General features: G+C 49.0%; 1 protein-coding gene and 1 pseudogene across 4 annotated transcripts; both read left to right on the top strand.

The window, feature by feature from the left end:
• Positions 1–2297: 2297 nt before the first annotated feature.
• On the top strand, positions 2298–19667 carry SF3B2 (splicing factor 3b subunit 2). 4 transcript variants are annotated; one of them, XM_054440607.2, is made up of 22 exons: positions 2298–3284; positions 3440–3486; positions 3794–3871; positions 5857–6096; positions 6316–6366; positions 7608–7725; positions 8036–8145; positions 8821–8917; positions 9081–9172; positions 9597–9812; positions 9969–10106; positions 10283–10363; positions 10556–10783; positions 11357–11506; positions 12452–12541; positions 12654–12761; positions 13775–13882; positions 14170–14312; positions 14398–14499; positions 18722–18821; positions 18924–19109; positions 19449–19667. In XM_054440607.2, the coding sequence occupies exons 1-22, from the start codon at positions 3152–3154 to the stop codon at positions 19518–19520; spliced, it is 2688 nt and encodes an 895-aa protein (XP_054296582.1). In that variant the 5' UTR covers positions 2298–3151; the 3' UTR covers positions 19521–19667. The 4 variants fall into 4 exon arrangements, with proteins under 4 accessions (XP_054296582.1, XP_054296583.1, XP_054296584.1 ...); XM_054440608.2 differs by having other exon boundaries at positions 3037–3284; positions 6319–6366; XM_054440609.2 differs by having other exon boundaries at positions 3096–3284; positions 8039–8145.
• LOC129009188 (small nucleolar RNA U13) lies at positions 3911–3995 on the top strand (annotated as a pseudogene).
• Positions 19668–20185: the final 518 nt, after the last annotated feature.

Raw genomic sequence — 20185 nt, 5'->3', positions numbered from 1 at the left:
CGCACACCGGAGGAAGGCGAGGGGCGGGGCTAGGCCTCGAGCAAGTAGGGGAGAAGGGAGAGAGGGGAAAGGAAGGGGGACGGGGGTGGGGTGGGGGGGGGTGGTTCCCTGGCTTGCCCGCTGGCTGCCGTGAACAGTCTCTGGGTGGCATCTTCACATGCAGTTGTCTTACCCTGGCAACCTTGCAGAGTTGGACACTAATGTGGCCAGCTCCCTTCTCTCACTCAGGCAGGGAAACTGAGGCTGGGAAGGTGTCTGGATACTCCTGCATTGCTGGGTATTCTGAGGCACCACCGGTCATACTTGGGCTTCTGGGTGAGCCAGACGCAGGTACACTTGCAGGTACCCACATCCTCTCTGTCCTCCTCCAGCAGAGAAGCAGTGCTCCAGCCTTGTCTGGTCCCATCTCTGCCCACACACCCCCTTCCCTTCCAGCGTGTCCCCCATACCCTCTGAGGTAGCTTCTGGCTGCTCACCCATTCTTCCTCACTAGGACTCCAGACCCACTCACTCCTGACCAGAGCTATAGTGAGGCTGGGACCCCTGCCTAGGCACCTGCCATGAGGCATCAAATAACCCAAGTTCAATCCTGGTTTGCTGTTAAATCCCAGAGTCAAGAGGCAACTCCCTGAGCCCTATTGCTTCCAGCTCTAAAATGGGAAGCTGTTCTGAGGTAGCAGAGATAATATACACGAAGGCTCCATGTGAACTTCTTAGTCCTCAGTTCCCATCACCTGGGAGATGGGCAGCAGCACCTCCCAAGGCCATGCCAGACATCAAGAGCCCCACACTGAGTTCTGTGGCTGGCCTGCACACCTGCTTTCTATTTTGCTCTGGGCCTGGTAAAGCAAGGATCCTGGAGCTGGGTAGCCACCCAAAGGTGGGACTGGAAGGGGCTGGATACGCCCTTCTAGGCCCACATAGGAAGTAGTGTGAGGGTCCTTGTTATGGTTGAGGAGGAGGAAATAGGGACTCTCAGAGTCAGAAGGACTGCTGGTGGCCCCAGTTCGGCCCCTTGGGCATGTCACCTTCTCTGCCCATCAGTCTTCCACTGTGTACAATATCGTGGGGGAGGGGGATCTTGAGACCTTGCCTCCTTCCCAGGGCTGTTATAAAATGAGACTCCAGGCCGGGCGCGGTGGCTCACGCCTGTAATCCCAGCACTTTGGGAGGCCGAGGCGGGCAGATCACGAGGTCAGGAGATCGAGACCATCCTGGCTAACATGGTGAAACCCCGTCTATACTAAAAAAAATACAAAAAAATTAGCTGGGCGTGGTGGTGGGCGCCTGTAGTCCCAGCTACTCCGGAGGCTGAGGCAGGAGAATGGCATGAACCCAGGAGGTGGAGCTTGCAGTGAGCGTAGATAGAGCCACTGCACTCCAGCCTGGGCAACTGAGCGAGACTCTGTCTCAAAAAAATAAATAAATAAAGATAAATAAAAAAATAAGACTCTACCGTCAGCCTTTAGTTTATCCTGCCTCAGAGACCCCGCCCCCTTCCCTAGCACCTACACATGCCTTGGGGCCTTCAGCCTCAGATGACCTGCCCTGGGCTCTCCAGTTACAGGGAGCAGAAGAGCCTTCCTTTGGGCTAGAAAGGTTCTGCCTGAGTGGGCTGACAAGCTGGAGGGAAGGGCGCCGTTGTTCTGTCTTCGTTACTGTCCTTTCCGGGTTTGGCTTCTCCTCTGGGAGTGGCTGCAGGAGCCTGCCATAGTGATATTGATGGAAAGGGGAAAGGTCAAGGTTTGGGTAGGAAGAAGAGGACTTCCCACCCAGTGTTAGGATGTGAGCCAACCTTTCTCAACCCAGTCCTTTTCCCTGTCTCTCCCAAACCTCACCTTCCCCGGACCTGGTGCCCCATTCTTTCTTTTCCTCTTCCCAGCTTCTTTTCCACTGGGGGCAGTTGGCAAAATGGAGCTGGAGAAAAGATCTGAAGGGGATGTGCAGGGAGAAAATGAGACCATTTCACTTGAGTCTCCCCACTCCCTTTCTCAACACACATAAAAACACACACAGTGAGCCTAGCTGTCAGTGAGAGGGCAGAGCTAGTGGCAAAGGTGGGGAGAGAAACTGAATTGATGGTGTGGGACAGGGAGAGGTGGATGCTAGGGAGGCAAGAATCCCTGCCAGTCTCTGCCTCTGTCTCCAAAGGCCACGGGGAGTTGGGGTGGGGAGTGGGAGGCAAGGTGGGGCCCCCAGTGCAGGTGCGGCTGAGGGAAAAGGGCCTGAGTGTATTTTCGAGACTAAAAAAAGACACAAATGCGGTCACCAGAAACATTGTTCCTTTTTTTCCAGTAATCATTTATTGGGCGCCTCTTGAACGCCAGGCGATGCGAGACTGAAAAAGATCAAGTCCCTGCTCACATTTTTGGGATGGAGGTAGGAAGAAAGGGCAAGAAAGACTTAACAAGCGGTGGAGATTCGAATGTATTATGGGAGCTCTAAGAAAGGAAAGCGGGAGGAGGCTTAGTGGAGAAGACGACATTTGAGCTGGCCTGGAAGGTGGAAAAGGGGGCTTTAGTGTCGCCCTTCCCCCAGGTCGGCAGCTGGAGCTCAGCCCGGGCAGGCCCGCTCCTCTCCCGGCTCGGATCCCCTTTCAGCCCATTCATCCGGGCCTGGGCCGGGGGTGGGCGGGCAGACAATCAGACACTGTTTTATCCCAGGCATCGGCTCCAGCCTCCCGCTTGGCGCCCGCAACGCGGGGCCGCCGGGGAAATGAGTCTCTCGGGATTCCCTGGGAGCGTAAGCGTCCGAGGCTCTGACCGGCCGGGCCGGAAAGCTTGAGAGCCTTCGCTCCCGCAGGTGAGGTGCAGAAAACCCTCCCTCGGGGCACTGCCAGCCCTCCTCGCAGCCCCGCCCTCCGGCCCGCTGCCGGCCTTCCGGGCGGTAGCCAGGAGCGGAGCCCGCAAAGACCCAGACCTGCGCACTACAACTCCCAAGAGGCCTCGCGACCAGACCGCCGACGGGCCACTGGAGAACGGTGCGTCTGCGGCGAATCCCGTCGCCCAGCGCACTGCAGCGGGTGGGCCTCAGTGCGCGTCGCCTCCCAACCAGAGAGGACGTGGCTTACGGCGCCGCCGGAAGTTCCGGAAAGTGGGCCTTGAGGCTGGCCCGAGCTTCCGGGTTGGTCGCGCGCTTTCCTGCAGCTAAGATGGCGACGGAGCATCCCGAGCCTCCCAAAGCGGAATTGCAGCTGCCGCCGCCGCCACCTCCGGGCCACTATGGCGCCTGGGCTGCCCAGGAGCTTCAGGCCAAGTTGGCAGAGATCGGAGCTCCGATCCAGGGTGAGGAACACAGAAAGTCGAGGGGCCTTTACGGGCCTGCGGAGAAGCGGAACCTGGTTACCCGGGAGACCCGGGCGCGAGGGGCGGAGGCGGGCCGCTGGGGCCTGACCTGGCCGGGCTGGCCTGCCCCGTTGATCGTGTACTTTGCCCTGCAGGTAATCGCGAGGAGCTGGTGGAGCGGCTGCAGACCTACACCCGCCAGGTAGGTGTTGGCGGCGGGACGTCAGGATAGGCCGAGCTTCTCCAGGAGACCTTATATACCCCATCACAGCTCGGTCTTCATTCTTTCTTTATCTCGGCACAGCAAGGCGGAGGCTTGCCCTTTTTGGCTTGTTCTTGCCTTTGCCAGCTTAGTTGTAATTTCTTGTATCCCTCTTGGTCCTCTTCAGTGACCAGCCAGGGCGCTGGCAGACAGGCACTGGGTACGTTTTGTTGAATGAATTGGGAGCGAACGTCGTTGAGTGAAACAGCTAGTTTTGGACTGACCTAGAGTCCTTTCTCTTTTTCAGACTGGCATCGTGCTGAATCGGCCGGTTTTGAGAGGGGAAGATGGGGACAAAGCCGCTCCACCTCCCATGTCAGCACAGGTAGGGAGGTTCTTCCATTTTTTAAGATTCCATCTGCTGATCCTTTTGTAGTTCATAAGCATGATGATTGGGTGTTCACGTGCATGTGTGAGATGTGACACTCTGGCACATTACTTGCCTGACCTGAGTGGGGAAAAAAAAAGATTCCATATGTTCAGGGTAGCCCTTTTCTCACTTGCAGTGTTGGTCAGGGAGGTACTGCCATGACAGAATTGTGAGCTCTTCAGTTCTCTCTTTGATGCTGATACTTGCCTCCTTTTCCACTGTCTGCTTCTCCAAAAGCAGCTTGTGGCCGGGTGCAGTGGCGCATGCCTCCTGTAATCCCACCACTTCGGGATGCTTAGATGGGAGGATCGCTTGAAGCCAGGAGTTCGAGACCAGCCTGGGCAACATAGTGAGACTCTGTTACTACAAAAAAATTTTAAAAATTAGCTGGGCACGGTGGCACGCGCCTATAAAGTCCCTATAAAGAGGCTCAAGGATTGCTTGAGCCCTGGGGTTGGAGGCTGCAGTGAGCTCTGGTTGTGCCACTGTACTCCATGTACTCCATCCTGGGTGACAGAATGAGACTTTGCTTCTTTAAAAAAAAAAAAATGGGGGGGTGATGGGGGAGGGGCTGGGAGAGTGTCAGAAAAAATAGCTAATGCATGCCAGGCTTAATACTTAGGCAGTGGGTTGATAGGTGCAGCAAACCACCATGACACACATTTGCCTATGTAACGAACCTGCACATACTGCACATGTACCCCAAAACTTAGAATAAAATAAAATTAAACCAAAAAATAGGAAAAAAAAAAAAAAAAAGAGGCAGGGCATGGTGGCTCATGTCTGTAATCCCAGCACTTTGGGAGGCCAAGGCGGGTGGATTGCCTGCGGTCAGGAGTTTGAAACCAGCCTGGCCAACATGGTGAAACTCTCTCTACTAAAAATACAAAAATTAGCTGGGCGTGGTAGCACATGTCTGTAATCCCAGCTGCTTGGGAGGCTGAGGCAGGAGAATCACTTGAACCCAGGAGGTGGACGGTGCAGTGAGCTGAGATCAAGCCACTGCACTCCAGCCTGGGCAATAGAGCGAGACTGTCTCAAAAAAAAAAAAAAAAAAAAAAAAAAGGCAGGGCATGGTGGCTCATGCCTGTAATCCCAGCACTTTGGGAGGCTGAGGTGGGCGATCACTTGAGGTCATGAGTTTGAGACCAACCTGGCCAACATGGTGAAACCTCATCTCTACTAAAAATACAAAAATTAGCCAGGCATGGTGGCAGGTGCCTGTAATCCCAGCTACTTGGGAGGCTGAGGCACGAGAATTGCTTGAACCTGGAAAGCGGAGGTTGCAGTGAGCTGAGATTGCACCATTGCACTCCAGTCTGGGTGACAGAGTGAGACTCTTGTCTCAAAAAAAAAAATACAGCTTGAATACAAGCAAGCCTGACTTGTCCTTACCCAGCTGGAAGCAATCACCCTCTTCTTTGCCTGCCCCAGGCACGGTTCCCATGTTCTTTTGTGTGACATCGAGGGCTCCCTGATTTGATTTCATACCCCTTGCGTTTAGTAGTCATTGGGGTTTGCATTGCCTTGATACAGTGGTTCCTGTTTATTTAAGTCCTCTCAATTTCCATGTTCCTTCTCATCCAGGATTTGCCTCATTTTTTCTAAAGCAGTGGCTCTGACCTGGCATCTACTGATCTCTGTGTGTAGGATGAGGAGTCCCTAGATGGCCTCAGAGGCGTCTTTGAGTCTCCTAGAATTGTATACAGAATCTGTATTCAGGATATCTTTCTGGAGAGAGTGGATAGCTTCCTTTGGTTGGTGCCGGAAGTTAACATTCTCATATCTTTATAGGGCTGTGGAGCATTCTCTCTTATGGAGTGGTAACTGTGTATCATTTGACTTAGAATTCCAGCTCCTGACTCAAAGTAGATCCCCCAGATATTTGCAGAATGAGTAGATAAACTCTTCCTAGTTTTATGATCATATTTTCTCCACAGCTCCCTGGAATTCCCATGCCACCACCACCTTTGGGACTCCCTCCTCTGCAGCCTCCTCCGCCACCCCCACCACCTCCACCAGGCCTTGGCCTTGGCTTTCCTATGGCCCACCCACCAAATTTGGGGCCCCCGCCGCCTCTCCGTGTGGGTGAGCCAGTGGCACTGTCAGAGGAGGAGCGGCTGAAGTTGGCTCAGCAGCAGGCGGCATTGCTGATGCAGCAGGAGGAGCGTGCCAAGCAGGTAGGGCAGGTGGAAGCCCTGGCCTTGGACTTATTGGGTCCCTGAAGGGGCAGTGGAGCATTAGAAAAAGCTGGGTCCTAGAACTAAGGCTTCTGGGAAGGTCGGGACTAAAGATTGGAACATGGGCCCTTGACTGGAAGAGGATCTCGAGAAGCAAGAGTTGTGGCAGATTGGCCTGTTGGGTATTGGTGCTGGTATGAACTTGTTTTCTTTTTTAAGCAGGGAGATCATTCGCTGAAGGAACATGAGCTCTTGGAGCAGCAGAAGCGGGTAATACCCCTCCCCCTAACCTTTGACCTCCTGGTCCAATTCGTTGGCTGTCATTTATAGTGCTTAGAGTGCACCATTCAAGTTTTCCCTGGAGGCTACTTTGTTCTCAGCTAAGTTCTAGTATCTTCCAAAGCTTTCAATTTTTCTTGAAGTTCAGGAATTGACAAACTATGACCTGTGGCCTGCATGTGTGTGGCCTGTGAGCTAAAAATAACTTTAAAATTTTTTAAGGGTTATAAGAAAACCCAAACCAAAAATATGTACCAGAGTCTGTACAGCAACCCATAAAACCTAAAATACTTACCTTCTGACCTATTACAAAAAGAGCATGCTGACCTCTGCTTGCCTTACGTGACATCATTCTAGATAAGACTCTGGGTAATTGAGTTATTTGTATTGGATTTAGACAGAATAGGACTATAAGTCTGGGAATGTTATATGTTTGGCCCCAGAGGTGCATTGCATCAGTCATTACCCCGTGGGTTACTCAGGAGTATTAAAAAGTAAGTGTTAAAAAGCAACAAGTATGAGCTGGGTGCCGTGGCTCACACCTGTAATCCTAGCACTTTGGGAGGCTGAGGTGGGCAAATCGCTTGAGCTCAGGAGTTCGAGACCAGCCTGGCCAACATGATGAAACCCTGTCTCTCTTAGAAATACAAAAATTAGCCAGGTGTGACGGCGCATGCCTGTAGTCCCAGCTACTTGGGAGGCTGAGGTGGGAGGATGGCTTGAGCCGGGGGGGCAGAGGTTGCAGTGACCTGAGATCATGCCACTGCACTCCAGCCTACGCAACAGAGCCAGACCCTGTTTCAAAAAAAAAAAAAAAAGCCACAAGTCTGGACCTGTGGATAAAGTATTGTCTTTGCCCAGATTGTGCTGGATCTTGAGGGGTAGATATAAGAAAAGAGCTCAAAAGTTTCTTCTGTATAATTTAATCTTTTGGGGAAGAAAACTCTGAAAAGTAGAAGGCACTGTTTGGCGCAATATGAAATTCTCTGCTAGGAACCAGAAGTTTCCTGGGGTTTTCCTTGGTGTTATTTCTAGGGATTTTCCATTGTGATGAGAGGGCTCCTCCGTTTGGATTAGTAGCCTGGAAGTGTGGGGGTGGAGGGGATGTCAGCACCCAAGTGGTTCGTGATTGTTCTCCTTGGGCCCATTACCTGGCTGAAAGAATGCATTTGCCAGGGGCTGCCTGCCAAACGCGTTTTCAGGCAGTGTCTACTCCCACTTCCCTCCTGTAGGCAGCTGTGTTACTGGAGCAGGAACGACAGCAGGAGATTGCCAAGATGGGCACCCCAGTCCCTCGGCCCCCACAAGACATGGGCCAAATTGGTGTGCGCACTCCTCTTGGTCCTCGAGGTGAGACCCTGGAACTGAGGGGAAGGGCAAGGAAGGTGATTTAGACATTTTAAAAAAGACTTTTAAAGTATCTATCACATTTTAAAAGGGCATATATAGTAAATATATAGTTTAATGGTTTTCTACACACTGAACACACCCGTACAACCAGCACCTGGACCATGATCCAAAACATTACCAGCATTCCAAAAGCCACGCCACGTGCGCTCCTACCCTGCAGGTTTACCATCACCCTTTCAGCAAGAGAGGTAATTTTTTACGTGAGTGTTTTGCCTCTTCTGACATTGGATTTCTTTTTCCCGTCTCTCAGTAGCCGCTCCAGTGGGCCCAGTGGGCCCCACTCCTACAGTTTTGCCCATGGGAGCCCCTGTTCCCCGGCCTCGTGGTCCCCCACCGCCCCCTGGAGAGGAGAACAGAGAGGTGAGACTGATGATTTATTCCTAGGGATAAGAGAGTGGTAGTTTAGGAGGGGACTATTTTTGGATTTTTGGAGAAAGGTTCTCTGAGAAGATGGGGGCACTTAAGTTCTTGGGGGTAGTGGGGAGCCCTACTTATTTAAACTAAGGGTATGACAGAGGGATTGGGGAGAGATTACTGAGTCAGAGTCTTGGGGTCCCTTTGAGGAACACTAAACCTCACTGAGCTCAGTTGGTGTTGCCCACTCTCTGCTGCTTACATCACCTGGGCAGCAGCCTTTCTAGTCCAAGAGGTGGAAGTTGGTGGAAAAAGGGCACTGTGGGCCAGGCGCGGTGGCTCACACCTGTAATCCCAGCACTTTGGGAGGCTGAGGCAGGCGGATCACCTGAGGTCAGGAGTTCTAGACCAGCCTTAACATGCAGAAACCCCGTCTCTACTAAAAATACAAAATTAGCCGGGCGTGGTGGTGCATGCCTGTAATCCCAGCTACTGGGGAGGCTGAGGCAGGAGAATTGCTTGAACCTGGGAGGCGGAGGTTGCGGTGAGCCGAGATCACGTCACTGCACTCCAGCCTGGGCAACAAGAGCGAAACTCCATCTCAACAAACAAAAAAAAAAAAAAAAAAAGAAAAAAAAAGGGCCCTGTGATTTGCCTTCTCTGACTGGTTGTCTCTGGCAGATGGATGACCCCTCTGTGGGCCCCAAGATCCCCCAGGCTTTGGAGAAGATCCTGCAGCTGAAGGAGAGCCGCCAGGAAGAGATGAATTCTCAGCAGGGTGAGTGCCAGGTGTTCTGATGCTGTAGCCACAGAACCTGGAGAGGCTGAGCTGAGTCCTCATCCCTCTGTCCGTCTCCCTGGCTCTTGGTAAAGGCAGGTTACTGTGAACGAGTGCAGGGCAGTGGCACTGTGAAGACTCATCACCACCTTCTTCCTTACAGAGGAAGAGGAAATGGAAACAGATGCTCGCTCGTCCCTGGGCCAGTCAGCGTCAGAGACTGAGGAGGACACAGTGTCTGTATCTAAAAAGGAGGTAGGGATTGGAGCTGAGTCTGGAAGGAAAGGCAGGAGATGGGACTTGGGTACAGAAATAACACAATTTGTAAGTGTTCAGTAAGTAATAGCTTCTGTTTTGTGCCAATTTCCGCCCTCAGCATCTTATAGATATTTTTCATTTAATTGCTTTGAGTTCCAAGTACTATGCGTGCCTACATTTTACAGCTGAAAAAGCAGAGGTTCTGAGACGCACAGTAATTTACCCAAAGGCACACAGCTTGTGAGTGGCAGAACTTTGGAGTCTGACTCCAAGGCCCCTTTGCAGCTACTTCATGAGATGGCCTCCTTGGGAAAAGCCTGACTGTTGAACTGTGGGGGAGAGTTGGGGAGGAGTTTAGGGGTTGGGGTGCTGGCACAGTGCTTGGATTCCCTGACCTAGCTGGTTTTCCTCCTCTTGACAGAAAAACCGGAAGCGTAGGAACCGAAAGAAGAAGAAAAAGCCCCAGCGGGTGCGAGGGGTGTCCTCTGAGAGCTCTGGGGACCGGGAGAAAGACTCAACCCGGTCCCGTGGCTCTGATTCCCCAGCAGCTGATGTTGAGATTGAGTATGTGACTGAAGAACCTGAAATTTACGAGCCCAACTTTATCTTCTTTAAGAGGATCTTTGAAGCTTTTAAGGTACGAGGAGAGCACACTAGGAAGGGGCAGTGCCAAACAGGGAAGGGGCTCAGAGGTGGGTGAGAGGCAGCGGTGAACAGGCATCTTTTTAGTGCTGGCCTTAGGAACTGGGAAGGGGCTCAGAGGGCAGGGGTTTCACCTTGTCTGCCTCCTCAGCTCACTGATGATGTGAAGAAGGAGAAAGAGAAGGAGCCAGAGAAACTCGACAAACTGGAGAACTCTGCAGCCCCCAAGAAGAAGGGATTTGAAGAGGAGCACAAGGACAGTGATGATGACAGCAGTGATGACGAGCAGGTCAGGCCCAGCCCTCCTGGTGGGAAGCAGGGACTCTGGGCACAGGTGGCTGAGATGCATCCAGAGAGGGACCATGGTGAACTCTTGCAGAGCTTTGGTGGCTTAAGGTTGGGGTGGGTTGGGCAGTTTCATTCACATCTGAGTCCTGCTTAAAAGAGCTGATTGTTCTGTTCTAGGAAAAGAAGCCAGAAGCCCCCAAGCTGTCCAAGAAGAAGTTGCGCCGAATGAACCGCTTCACTGTGGCTGAACTCAAGCAGGTAAGACCTGAGAGGATCCTGCAGGCCCTGGAGCCCAGCTGGGAGACCACCTGGGGAGCCAGGGAGGTGAAAAGGAGTTCTTTGAAGGAGGTGTGGGTGATTTGGGTTTGGGTCCTTTGAGGAAGAAGAAGAAGAGCTTCAGAACTGAGAAGTCGGGGCTCTCGAGAACACGCATTACTATGTGTTTTCCAGCTGGTGGCTCGGCCCGATGTCGTGGAGATGCACGATGTGACAGCGCAGGACCCTAAGCTCTTGGTTCACCTCAAGGCCACTCGGAACTCGGTGCCTGTGCCACGCCACTGGTGTTTTAAGCGCAAATACCTGCAGGGCAAACGGGGCATTGAGAAGCCCCCCTTCGAGCTGCCAGACTTCATCAAACGCACAGGCATTCAGGAGATGCGAGAGGCCCTGCAGGAGAAGGTGAGGGCCCGGCAGGGCTCAGACCTGCCCTCGGGTGTCCCCATCCTTCATTAGCAGTGTGCTTCAAAATGGGAATCTGGTTTGAAACCCACCTACCACCTACTTGTTACTTGTCTAATTATCCTTTTGTTTTCCTCCTCTGCTCTTCCTCCCCTCTGCCTTCACTTTGCCAGCTCACCTGGTGACTCCTTTCTCAGATGTACTTTGTGGCTAGAGATTCATGGTGGTTGTGTAACTTCTTAATTTTAAAGCTTTTAGTTAAATGCTTTGAATTAAGGAGGTAGAAAAGAACACGGGGAAGTCTCTGCTTTCCAGAGAACTGATGAGATTCATCTCTTGATGAGATGGTTTAAAAACTAGTTATTGGTATACACAGCTGAGGCTGATATTGTATAGTCTGTTTTGTTCAGTATGGATTGTGTAATTTTGAAACGTTTGAGCAGGAAGGATTTTGGTGACTTGCAGGGTGAGATAATTGAGGCTTCCCATGATCGCTTTTGGAGTTGGGAGCTGGATTCTCTACATGAATTTGGTGAGTACTTGTTAAGGCTTGTCTTCTGCCATTCTCCACAGGAAGAACAGAAGACCATGAAGTCAAAAATGCGAGAGAAAGTTCGACCTAAGATGGGCAAAATTGACATCGACTACCAGAAACTGCATGATGCCTTCTTCAAGTGGCAGACCAAGCCAAAGCTGACCATCCATGGGGACCTGTACTATGAGGTTCGGGAGGGGGGCTGGGAGAGGTCAGGCTGGGCCTTGGGGTTGAGACTGTCTAGGGCTTTTTTTTTTTTTTTAAAAAGATGGAGTTTCGCCCTGTTATCCAGGCTGGAGTGCAGTGGTGTGATCTCGGCTCACTGTAACCTCTGCCTCGTGGGCTCAAGGAGTCCTCCCATCTCAGCCCCCTGAGTAGCTGGGACCACAGGCACACCACACCCGGCTAATTTTTTGTATCTTTGGTAGAGACAGGGTTTCGCTATGTTGCCCAGGCTAGTCTCGAACTCCTGAGCTCAAGTGATCCACCCGCCTCAGCCTCCCAAAGTGCTAGGTTTATAGCCATGAACCACCACACCTGGCCAAGGAGGGCTTTTGAAGCAACTACGATAGTTCCTCAGCCTTAGAATTGCCAATTGACTATCCTCGGATGAGATGGAATTTAAAAATGAGGTTCTATTTGGAGGAGAGATGTAGACCTGGTGGCTTCTTTCCCTGATAGACTCTTCGTATCCTGTCTTAGAAATGATAATAGTTTGTGGTAGGTGGTTTACGGATGGAGGGGCCAAGGGGCAGATGCTTTTAGGAAACTTTTAATATTGGGGGTGGTAGAGAAATTGGTGTTTTTTTCTGATCCTTGAAATCGTAGTCACCATGATGTCATGGAATTTATGAGGTGGAAGAATTTTGCAGATTATCCCATCGAGTGCCCTCATTTTACAGATGAGGAGGCAGGTCCTAACGTTGGCCGTGTTCTCATAGTGGGTTATTGACAGCACTGTGAGTCTGGCCTGGTTTTTATTTCTTCCCCCACTTTGGCCAGGGAAAGAAGTGATGAGAATCAGAGTGGGAGTCAGGTAGCCCTCACTGGGATTTTATATCTGATGTGGGTTAGGATTGTGCTCCCACTGAGTGTCTGGGTCTACAGTGTAGCATGCTCTGCTTTTCCCTCAGGGGAAGGAGTTCGAGACACGACTGAAGGAGAAGAAGCCAGGAGATCTGTCTGATGAGCTAAGGATTTCCTTGGGGATGCCAGTAGGACCAGTGAGTGTCAGTTAGCTGTCTGGGGAAGCAGCGAAGAGGGTGGGGATTGGAGCAGAAGGCAGAGACAGGGATAGGGTTTGGCAGATGGTATCCTGTTCTCTTTTTCCTGCAGAATGCCCACAAGGTCCCTCCCCCATGGCTGATTGCCATGCAGCGATACGGACCACCCCCATCGTATCCCAACCTGAAAATCCCTGGGCTGAACTCGCCCATCCCTGAGGTGAGCATTGTCCTTTCGTTCATTCTTGGCCGTTTCTGCTTTTGAACTGGAAGGTAATTTTTTTGTTTTCCTTCTCTAACTCCACCATGTGTCTCTTTGTTTACTTAAAAAATATTTTATTGACACATAATATTTGTCATATACCATGTGTATGTGTAGAAAAACAAGTAATGGTTTTTGCTTTTTTAAAAAACTGACATGCTCATCATAAAATATTCAGTCAGAATTGACAAGTACAAAGATGAAAGCAAGTCACAATTTTACCACTCAGAAATAGCCAAATTCACTATTTGGTGAATGTGTTTCCAGATGTGTCTCTGAATATTAAGAATGACCAGAGAGAAATAATTTTATCTCAGCCAGATGTGGTGTCTCAACACCGGTAATCCCAGCACTTTGGGAGGCTGAGGTGGGAGGATCCCTTGGGGCCAGGGGTTTAAGACTAGCCTGGGCAACATAGTGAAACCGCACCTCTACTTTAAAAAAAAAAAAAATAATAATAATTTTTTTTTTTAGCTTCACTTCAGTCTATCAGAAATAATTTTATCTCAAGAATGTCTTCAAATTAATTCTTATTTTAAAATAAGCATTAAAAAAATTGACAGATAAGAGTCATTAAAGTAAAAAAGTAGTATTGTTAAACTTTAGGTAGAAATTTCTGCACCTTAAGAGAAATAGATTCTGAACAAGCTAGCTTTCCAAAGTTAGGAAAACTCAATAAGAAATTGAAGCCATGTTTTCAATGTACATATTTTGGTTTCAGACAGCAAAGACTCTGCCATGACAGAAGTTATTAGCATGCTTTCTGCCTCCTGTCTTCTTATCCTGTTGCCTCCAGATTTTAGTTGTTTATTAATTTTGGTTTCTAATGCTTCATAACATTTAATTTTATTCTGCAGTCATAATTTCCGGAGTTCCCAAGTATTAGCTCTGTACTTTTGAGTGTGCCTTTTCTCTAGGGCTTCGGAATTTTGCAGCTAAGGAGTGAACTGATTGTGCTCACTGTCTTGCAGAGCTGTTCCTTTGGGTACCATGCTGGTGGCTGGGGCAAACCTCCAGTGGATGAGACTGGGAAACCGCTCTATGGGGACGTGTTTGGAACCAATGCTGCTGAATTTCAGGTATGGGTCATGTACTGGCGATCTTGGTTTTACTTAATGTCATGAAGGTTAGATTGTTGGTTTATAGCTTCATTATCAGGGAGTTGTGTGTTCTGACACAGCAGAGCCTGGAAAAGGGCATACATTTTCTTGAGATGTTAATGTAAGCTCCTCACTAGAATTTGAGCTCTAGGTAGGTAGGGATTATTGTCTGTGTGTTGACTCTTACACCCCTTCAGCTTAAAACAGCCTGGCACATAATAGGTACTTAGAAAACATTTGTTGAATGATTAAGTGATCTCTTTCAGACCAAAACTGAGGAAGAAGAGATTGATCGGACCCCTTGGGGGGAACTGGAACCATCTGATGAAGAATCCTCAGAAGAAGAGGAAGAGGAGGAAAGTGATGAAGACAAACCAGATGAGACAGGCTTTATTACCCCTGCAGACAGGTGGGGGAAGCAGAGAATGCCTCTTGGAAGTGGCCTATCTTTGGGGGCCTTCTCTTTACTCCAGAGCTTGTTCCTGTCTTTGCAGTGGCCTCATCACTCCTGGAGGCTTCTCATCAGTGCCTGCTGGAATGGAGACCCCTGAACTCATTGAGCTGAGGAAGAAGAAGATTGAGGAGGCGATGGACGGGTAAGGGTACCAGACAGGGCTGAGAGGGGAGGACCTTCACTTCCCTTTGGCTGGCTGGCTGACTGTTGTTCCTTTCTCCCTCATCCCTTTTTAAACAATTATTGAACCAACTCTCTGCCAGGCACTACTCTAGGCAGTGAGGAATCGGCAGTTGAGGTAAACTGGTAATCAGAGAACAAGATACTTTCAGATGTAGATAAGGATATTGAAGCAGAGGAAACTGGGTAATGGGATGGGGTGGCAGGGAGGCCTTTGGGAAGGCCTCACTGGGGAGGTGGTGCTTGAACTGAGACCCGAATGAAAAAGCGCCAGCCACAGGATCATCTGGGTCAGAAGTAACAGTAAGTGCAAGCAAATGCAAAGGCCCTGAGACAGGGATGGGCTAGTATTTTGAAGCTCCATTTTTAGGTAGTTGAATGTGTAGTGTTGTTAGGTCTTCATGAATTGACCCCTTTATCATGAAATGACCCTCTCTTTATCCTTTCTGCTCTTTGTTCCCTTTTTCCTGTTTTTCTACCTTCTTTTGGATTACTTGAACAATTTTATGATTTCATTTTATCTCCAATGTTGGTTAATTAGCTGTTAAGTTTTTGCTTTGTTATTTTACTGGCTGCTCTGGGGTTTATAGATCATGTCTTTATCAGGATCTACCTTCCCTTGATGTTACACTGCTTCCAGATAGTATTAAGAGCCATTATAGTATACTTCATTTCTCTCCTCCCAATTTTTGCACTATATGGTCATATATTCACTTTTACATATGTTATAAATCCTATACTATATAGTTATTATTTTTGTTTAAATGGTCAGTTATCTTTTAGGGAGGTTTAAATAAGAATCATGCATGAAGCCATGTAGTTACCATTTTTGTTTCTTTCATTTCTTTGTGTATATCCAGGTTTCTATCTGATATCATTTTTCCTCTGCCTGAAGGGCTTCCTTTAACGTTTCTTAAGTTAGGGGGCATGGTGGCTTATGCCTGTAATCTCAGTACTCTCAGTACTTTGGGAGAAGGCTGAGGTGGTAGGATTGCTAGAGTCCAGGAATTTGAGACCAGCCTGGGCAACATAGTGAGACCCTATTTCTACAAAATATTTAAAAAAATTTCTTGTATTGTGGGTCTGCTGGTTTTGAATTCGTTCTGCTTGAGTATTAAAAATTCTTTATTTGGCCTTCATTTTTGAAAGATCTTTGCCAGGTATAGGATTCTAGGTTGACAATTTTTTTTCTTTCAGTACTTTTTTTTTTCTTCTTTGAGATGGAATCTTGCTATGTCGCCCAGGCTGGAGTGTAGTGGTGTGATCTCGGCTCACTGTAACCTCCACCTCCTGGGTTCAAGCGATTCTTCTGTTTCAGCCTCCTGAGTAGCTGAGATTACATGTGCATGCCACCACACCCAGCTAATTTTTATATTTTTAGTAGGGATGGGGTTTTGCCATGTTGGCCAGGCTGGTCTCGAGCTCCTGGCTTCAAGTGATCTGCCTGCCTCGGCCTCCCAGCTTGTTGGGATTACAGGCATGAGCCACTGCATCAGCCTTCTTTCAGTACTTTTAAGATGTTACTCCAGTGTCTCCTTTCTTGCATTGTTTCCAGTGAGAAAACTGCTGTCATTCTTACTTTTGTTCCTGTATACATAATGTGTCATTTTTATTTGGCTGTTTTTAAGATTTTATCGCTAGTTCTAACAATTTGACTACAATGTGCCTTGGTGTAGTTTCTGAATGTTTCTTTGCTTGGGGTTTTTTAAGCATCTTAGATCTGGGTTTTTAGTTTTTATTAATTTGGGGAAAATTTTGGTCATGATTTCTGCAGATATTTTCTCTGTTCCCTTCTCTTTCCTTTGGGAACTCAAATTATTCCTCTATTAATGAAATAATAAATGAAAAAATAAATGAAGAGCTCACTGATGCTCTTCATTTTTAAAGAAATTCTTCTCTCTTTGTATTTCACTTTAGAAAATTTCTGTTGCTGTGTGTTCAAGTTTACTATTATTTTCTTCTGTAATTTCTGATCTAACAGCAATCCCATACAATATAATTCTCCTTTCTAGAAGTTTGATTTCGGGTCTTTTAAATCTATTCTTTCTCTCTTAACTTTTTGAACATGTGGAATGCAGTTTATAACAATATTTTATTTTTATTTTATTTTATGATGGAGTCTTGCCCTGTTGCCTAGGCTGGAGTGCAGTGGCGTGATCTTGGCTTACTGCAACCTCTGCTGCCCAGGTTCCAGCGATTCTTGTGCCGCAGCCTCCCAAGTAGCTGGGACTACAGGCGTGCGCCACCCAACCCAGCTAATTTTTTTATATTTTTAGTAGAGACAGGGTTTTACCATGTTGACCAGGCTGTTCTTGAACTCCTAACCTCAGGTGATCCGCCTGCCTCGGCCTCCCAAAGTGCTGGGATTACAGGCATGAGCCACCACACCTGGCTGTAACAACATTTTAATGTATTGTCTGCTAACTCTAACATCTGTGCCATTTCTGGGTTGACTGCCATTAGTTGATTCATTTTCCTCATTATGGATTGTATTTTCCTACTCTTTTGCACGCCTGGTAATTTTTTTTTCTTTTCCTTTCTTTTTTTTTTGAGAGAGGTTCTCACTGTGTTGCCCAGGCTGGTCTTGAACTTCTGGGCTCAAGCAATCATCCTGCCTCAGCTTCCCAAAGTGCTGGGATTACAAGTGTGAGCCACCAGGTCTGTCCAGTGCCTGGTAATTTTTTATTGAATGCTAGGCTTTGTGAAATTTACCTTGTTGGGTCCAAGATATTTTTGTATTCCCGTACATTTTCTTCAGCTCATTCAGGAATATCGTTATATGGAGATAGTTGGATCCTTTCAGGTCTTGTTTTTGGGGTTCTTGAGGCAGGACTGAAGCAGTCCTCCCCATTGTGAGGCACAAGTACCTGTGTACTCTACCCACCACCCTGTGAATCAGGAGGTTTTTCCGTCTGGCTAGTGGGAGTTGCACTATTCCCAGTTCCGAGTGAGCAGCAGGTGCTGTTACGAATCCTTTTGGGTGCTTCTTTCCCTGTCCTTGGTAGGCATGTGCTGCTTAGTACTCCTCTACATACTTGAGGACCTTCTGTAGGTCTCGAGTTCTCTCTCTGCTCTTTTCTCCAGTACTCTATCCTGTGAACTCCAGCTGCCTTGATCTCCCTGGACTTTCAGTTTCATCCTCCCAACTCATGGAGTCCTCAGGGCTCTCCATGAGTCTCCCCTCTGTTCTGTGGCCTGCAAACTCTCAGGTGCGGTATGCTGGGGCAGTTGAAGGGCTCATCGCGTTTGTTTCCTGTTTCGCAGGAATCACTGTGCTTTGTTGCCCCATGTGCAGTGTTTTGAAAACCACTGTTTCATATATTTTACCCATTTTTTGGTTGTTTTAGGCAGGAGGGTGTATGTGGTTCCTCTTGCTCCTTGTCAGGAAGCAGAAGTCTCAAGCTTTGCATATTCAAGGAAGAAAAATAAAGAAGGGTACTGTGGACAGAGTGTAGTGAGGAGGGCTTGGGTAAGGGACCAGGCTATGAACCCTTTAGGTCATGGTAAGGAGTTTGGATTTTATTCAGATAATGATCAGAAGCCTCAGAGGGTTTTGAGCAAAGGTCTGACAGGACCCGACATCCGTTTTAAGGCATTTTCTCTGGCTCCTGTGTGGAGAATAGATTGTCACTTCTTCCAGTGGGAGAGGTGGAGATGATGGGCATAGTCTGGGGTGATAGTGGTAGATTTGCTCTTGTTCCTAGTGTAATCCTTGAAATTAGTGGTGAAACTGGCTGTGGATGGCTCTTGCTTCGGAAGGCCTGGAAGTGTGAATTATGTACATGAGAACTCCAGGCATGACATTCTTCGGGTGGGAACTGTTGTCGCAAGCTCTCTCTTGCCAGCTTCTCTGTACCAAAGTTCTTTTGGAAACTTTGAGCCTCTCTGACCTTTTGACCCTTATGTGCATGTGGGAGTCCTGGTCTGTGATCCCCTGACTTGATTCAGGGGGCCCCTTAGCTCCATCTGTGTTCCCTGGAGTCAGCACTGTGCCACTCCCCACCCCCCCGCCCCGCCCCGCCCAATTCTTTTCTGTCATGGGCAGAACTGCAGAAGCTGCATCCTTGGGGAGCTCAGAACCTCTCCAAGGCGCTGAGTGGAGGTGCCACCTGTATCTTTTGTTTCCGATTCTGGAGACCCTTTTGTCCCTTCCTTTTTGGGCCTGATCCCATTGTCCTTCACAGAAGTGAGACACCTCAGCTCTTCACCGTGTTGCCAGAGAAGAGAACAGCTACTGTTGGAGGAGCCATGATGGGATCAACCCACATTTATGACATGTCTACGGTGAGTACTTGGAGGATACTGCTTTTGGAGGCTGAGAAAGGCAGCAGAAGCTAGGGCTTCTCTGACTCTTTGGAGATGACAGGGTCCTGGTCTCCTTCCCAGGTTATGAGCCGGAAGGGCCCGGCGCCTGAGCTGCAAGGTGTGGAAGTGGCGCTGGCGCCTGAAGAGTTGGAGCTGGATCCTATGGCCATGACCCAGAAGTATGAGGAGCATGTGCGGGAGCAGCAGGCTCAAGTAGAGAAGGAGGACTTCAGCGACATGGTGGCTGAGCATGCTGCCAAACAGAAGGTAGGCGCTTCCAGGGGTGCTGGGCTGGGTGAGAGCCAGGGACCCTGGCCTGCCGTTTTCAGTGGCGTGGTGCCCTCTAGTGGTGAGAGTGAGGGTGGCCTCTGCTTGCTCCCTGTGCTTCCTTAGATTTGGAAGTCTTAGAAATCCTCCAGTGGGCTGCCCTCTTTAAGGAAGATGAGGGGGAGGAACTCAGCCAAGTCTGAGAGGGAGCTCGAAGAGAATCCAGATTCAGCACCTTTCCCACAGACTTCTATGTCTATGTCAGGCTGCCCACCCTTGTTTTGGGGGTCTGGGGGTAGTTCAACCTGTTGTAACCTGTGTCTTTTTCTCCCTATACAGCAAAAGAAACGGAAAGCTCAGCCCCAGGACAGCCGTGGGGGCAGCAAGAAATATAAGGAGTTCAAGTTTTAGGTCCCCTCACACTGGCCCTTTTTTTGGCCCTACGTCCGGATGCCTGGGCTTCACACAAGAGCCACCTCTCCCGCAGTTCCCAAGGACTTGTCATTTCTTGTTCTTATTTTAGACCTGTTTTGTAAATAAAGCTGTTTCCCAAGGAAAGAGATGAATATTTAACACTCCTGAGCCTCCCTCATCTCCTTTTAGCCCCTTCTTGCAAAAGGACTAAAATAGCCTCTTTCTACAATCACTGGGCTGCCCCAGTAACCACGAACATAAACTGGGATTAGACGGCGCTTTTGACTGGTGGTGACGCCAACTCTGGGCTGAAATGTGTGTTTCACCACTGCCCTGCTTTGTAGGAAGGCTTGGGGGAAGTACCTCTAGGTCTGGTTTGACCTTACTACTTTGTCCTTGGGGAGTAAAAATAGCCAGATTAGCGCCCTAGCGCGGCGGAGGAAGTAACAGTGGGCTTGGTAAATAGGCCAGGGCAGGCCTGCCCAACTGACCTTGTGACCAGAAGTTCAAGTCCTTACCTGTGCGATAACAGCTCAAAAGCTAAATTGTCTTGAGTCCATGTGAACCCTTGGGTTCCAGCAACACTAGTCGTTGGGATTTGGGGTTTGTGTGTGGGATGAGGGGACTTACTTTCTTCAGGTTGTAATCCCCTGGTCCTGAGC

This window comes from Pongo pygmaeus, chromosome 9 (genome assembly GCF_028885625.2).
Source record: "Pongo pygmaeus isolate AG05252 chromosome 9, NHGRI_mPonPyg2-v2.0_pri, whole genome shotgun sequence".
Lineage (NCBI taxonomy): Eukaryota > Metazoa > Chordata > Mammalia > Primates > Hominidae > Pongo > Pongo pygmaeus.
This window is presented reverse-complemented; position numbering and strand designations above follow the sequence as displayed.

Bases quoted from the DNA above. Each gene is read 5' to 3' on its own strand.
- SF3B2 (XM_054440607.2), top strand. From the start codon at position 3,152: ATGGCGACGGAGCATCCCGAGCCTCCCAAAGCGGAATTGCAGCTGCCG. The intron at 9,173-9,596 runs GTAGGGATTGGA...TCCTCTTGACAG, and splicing joins TGTCTGTATCTAAAAAGGAG to AAAAACCGGAAGCGTAGGAA. The intron at 9,813-9,968 runs GTACGAGGAGAG...CTGCCTCCTCAG, and splicing joins GGATCTTTGAAGCTTTTAAG to CTCACTGATGATGTGAAGAA.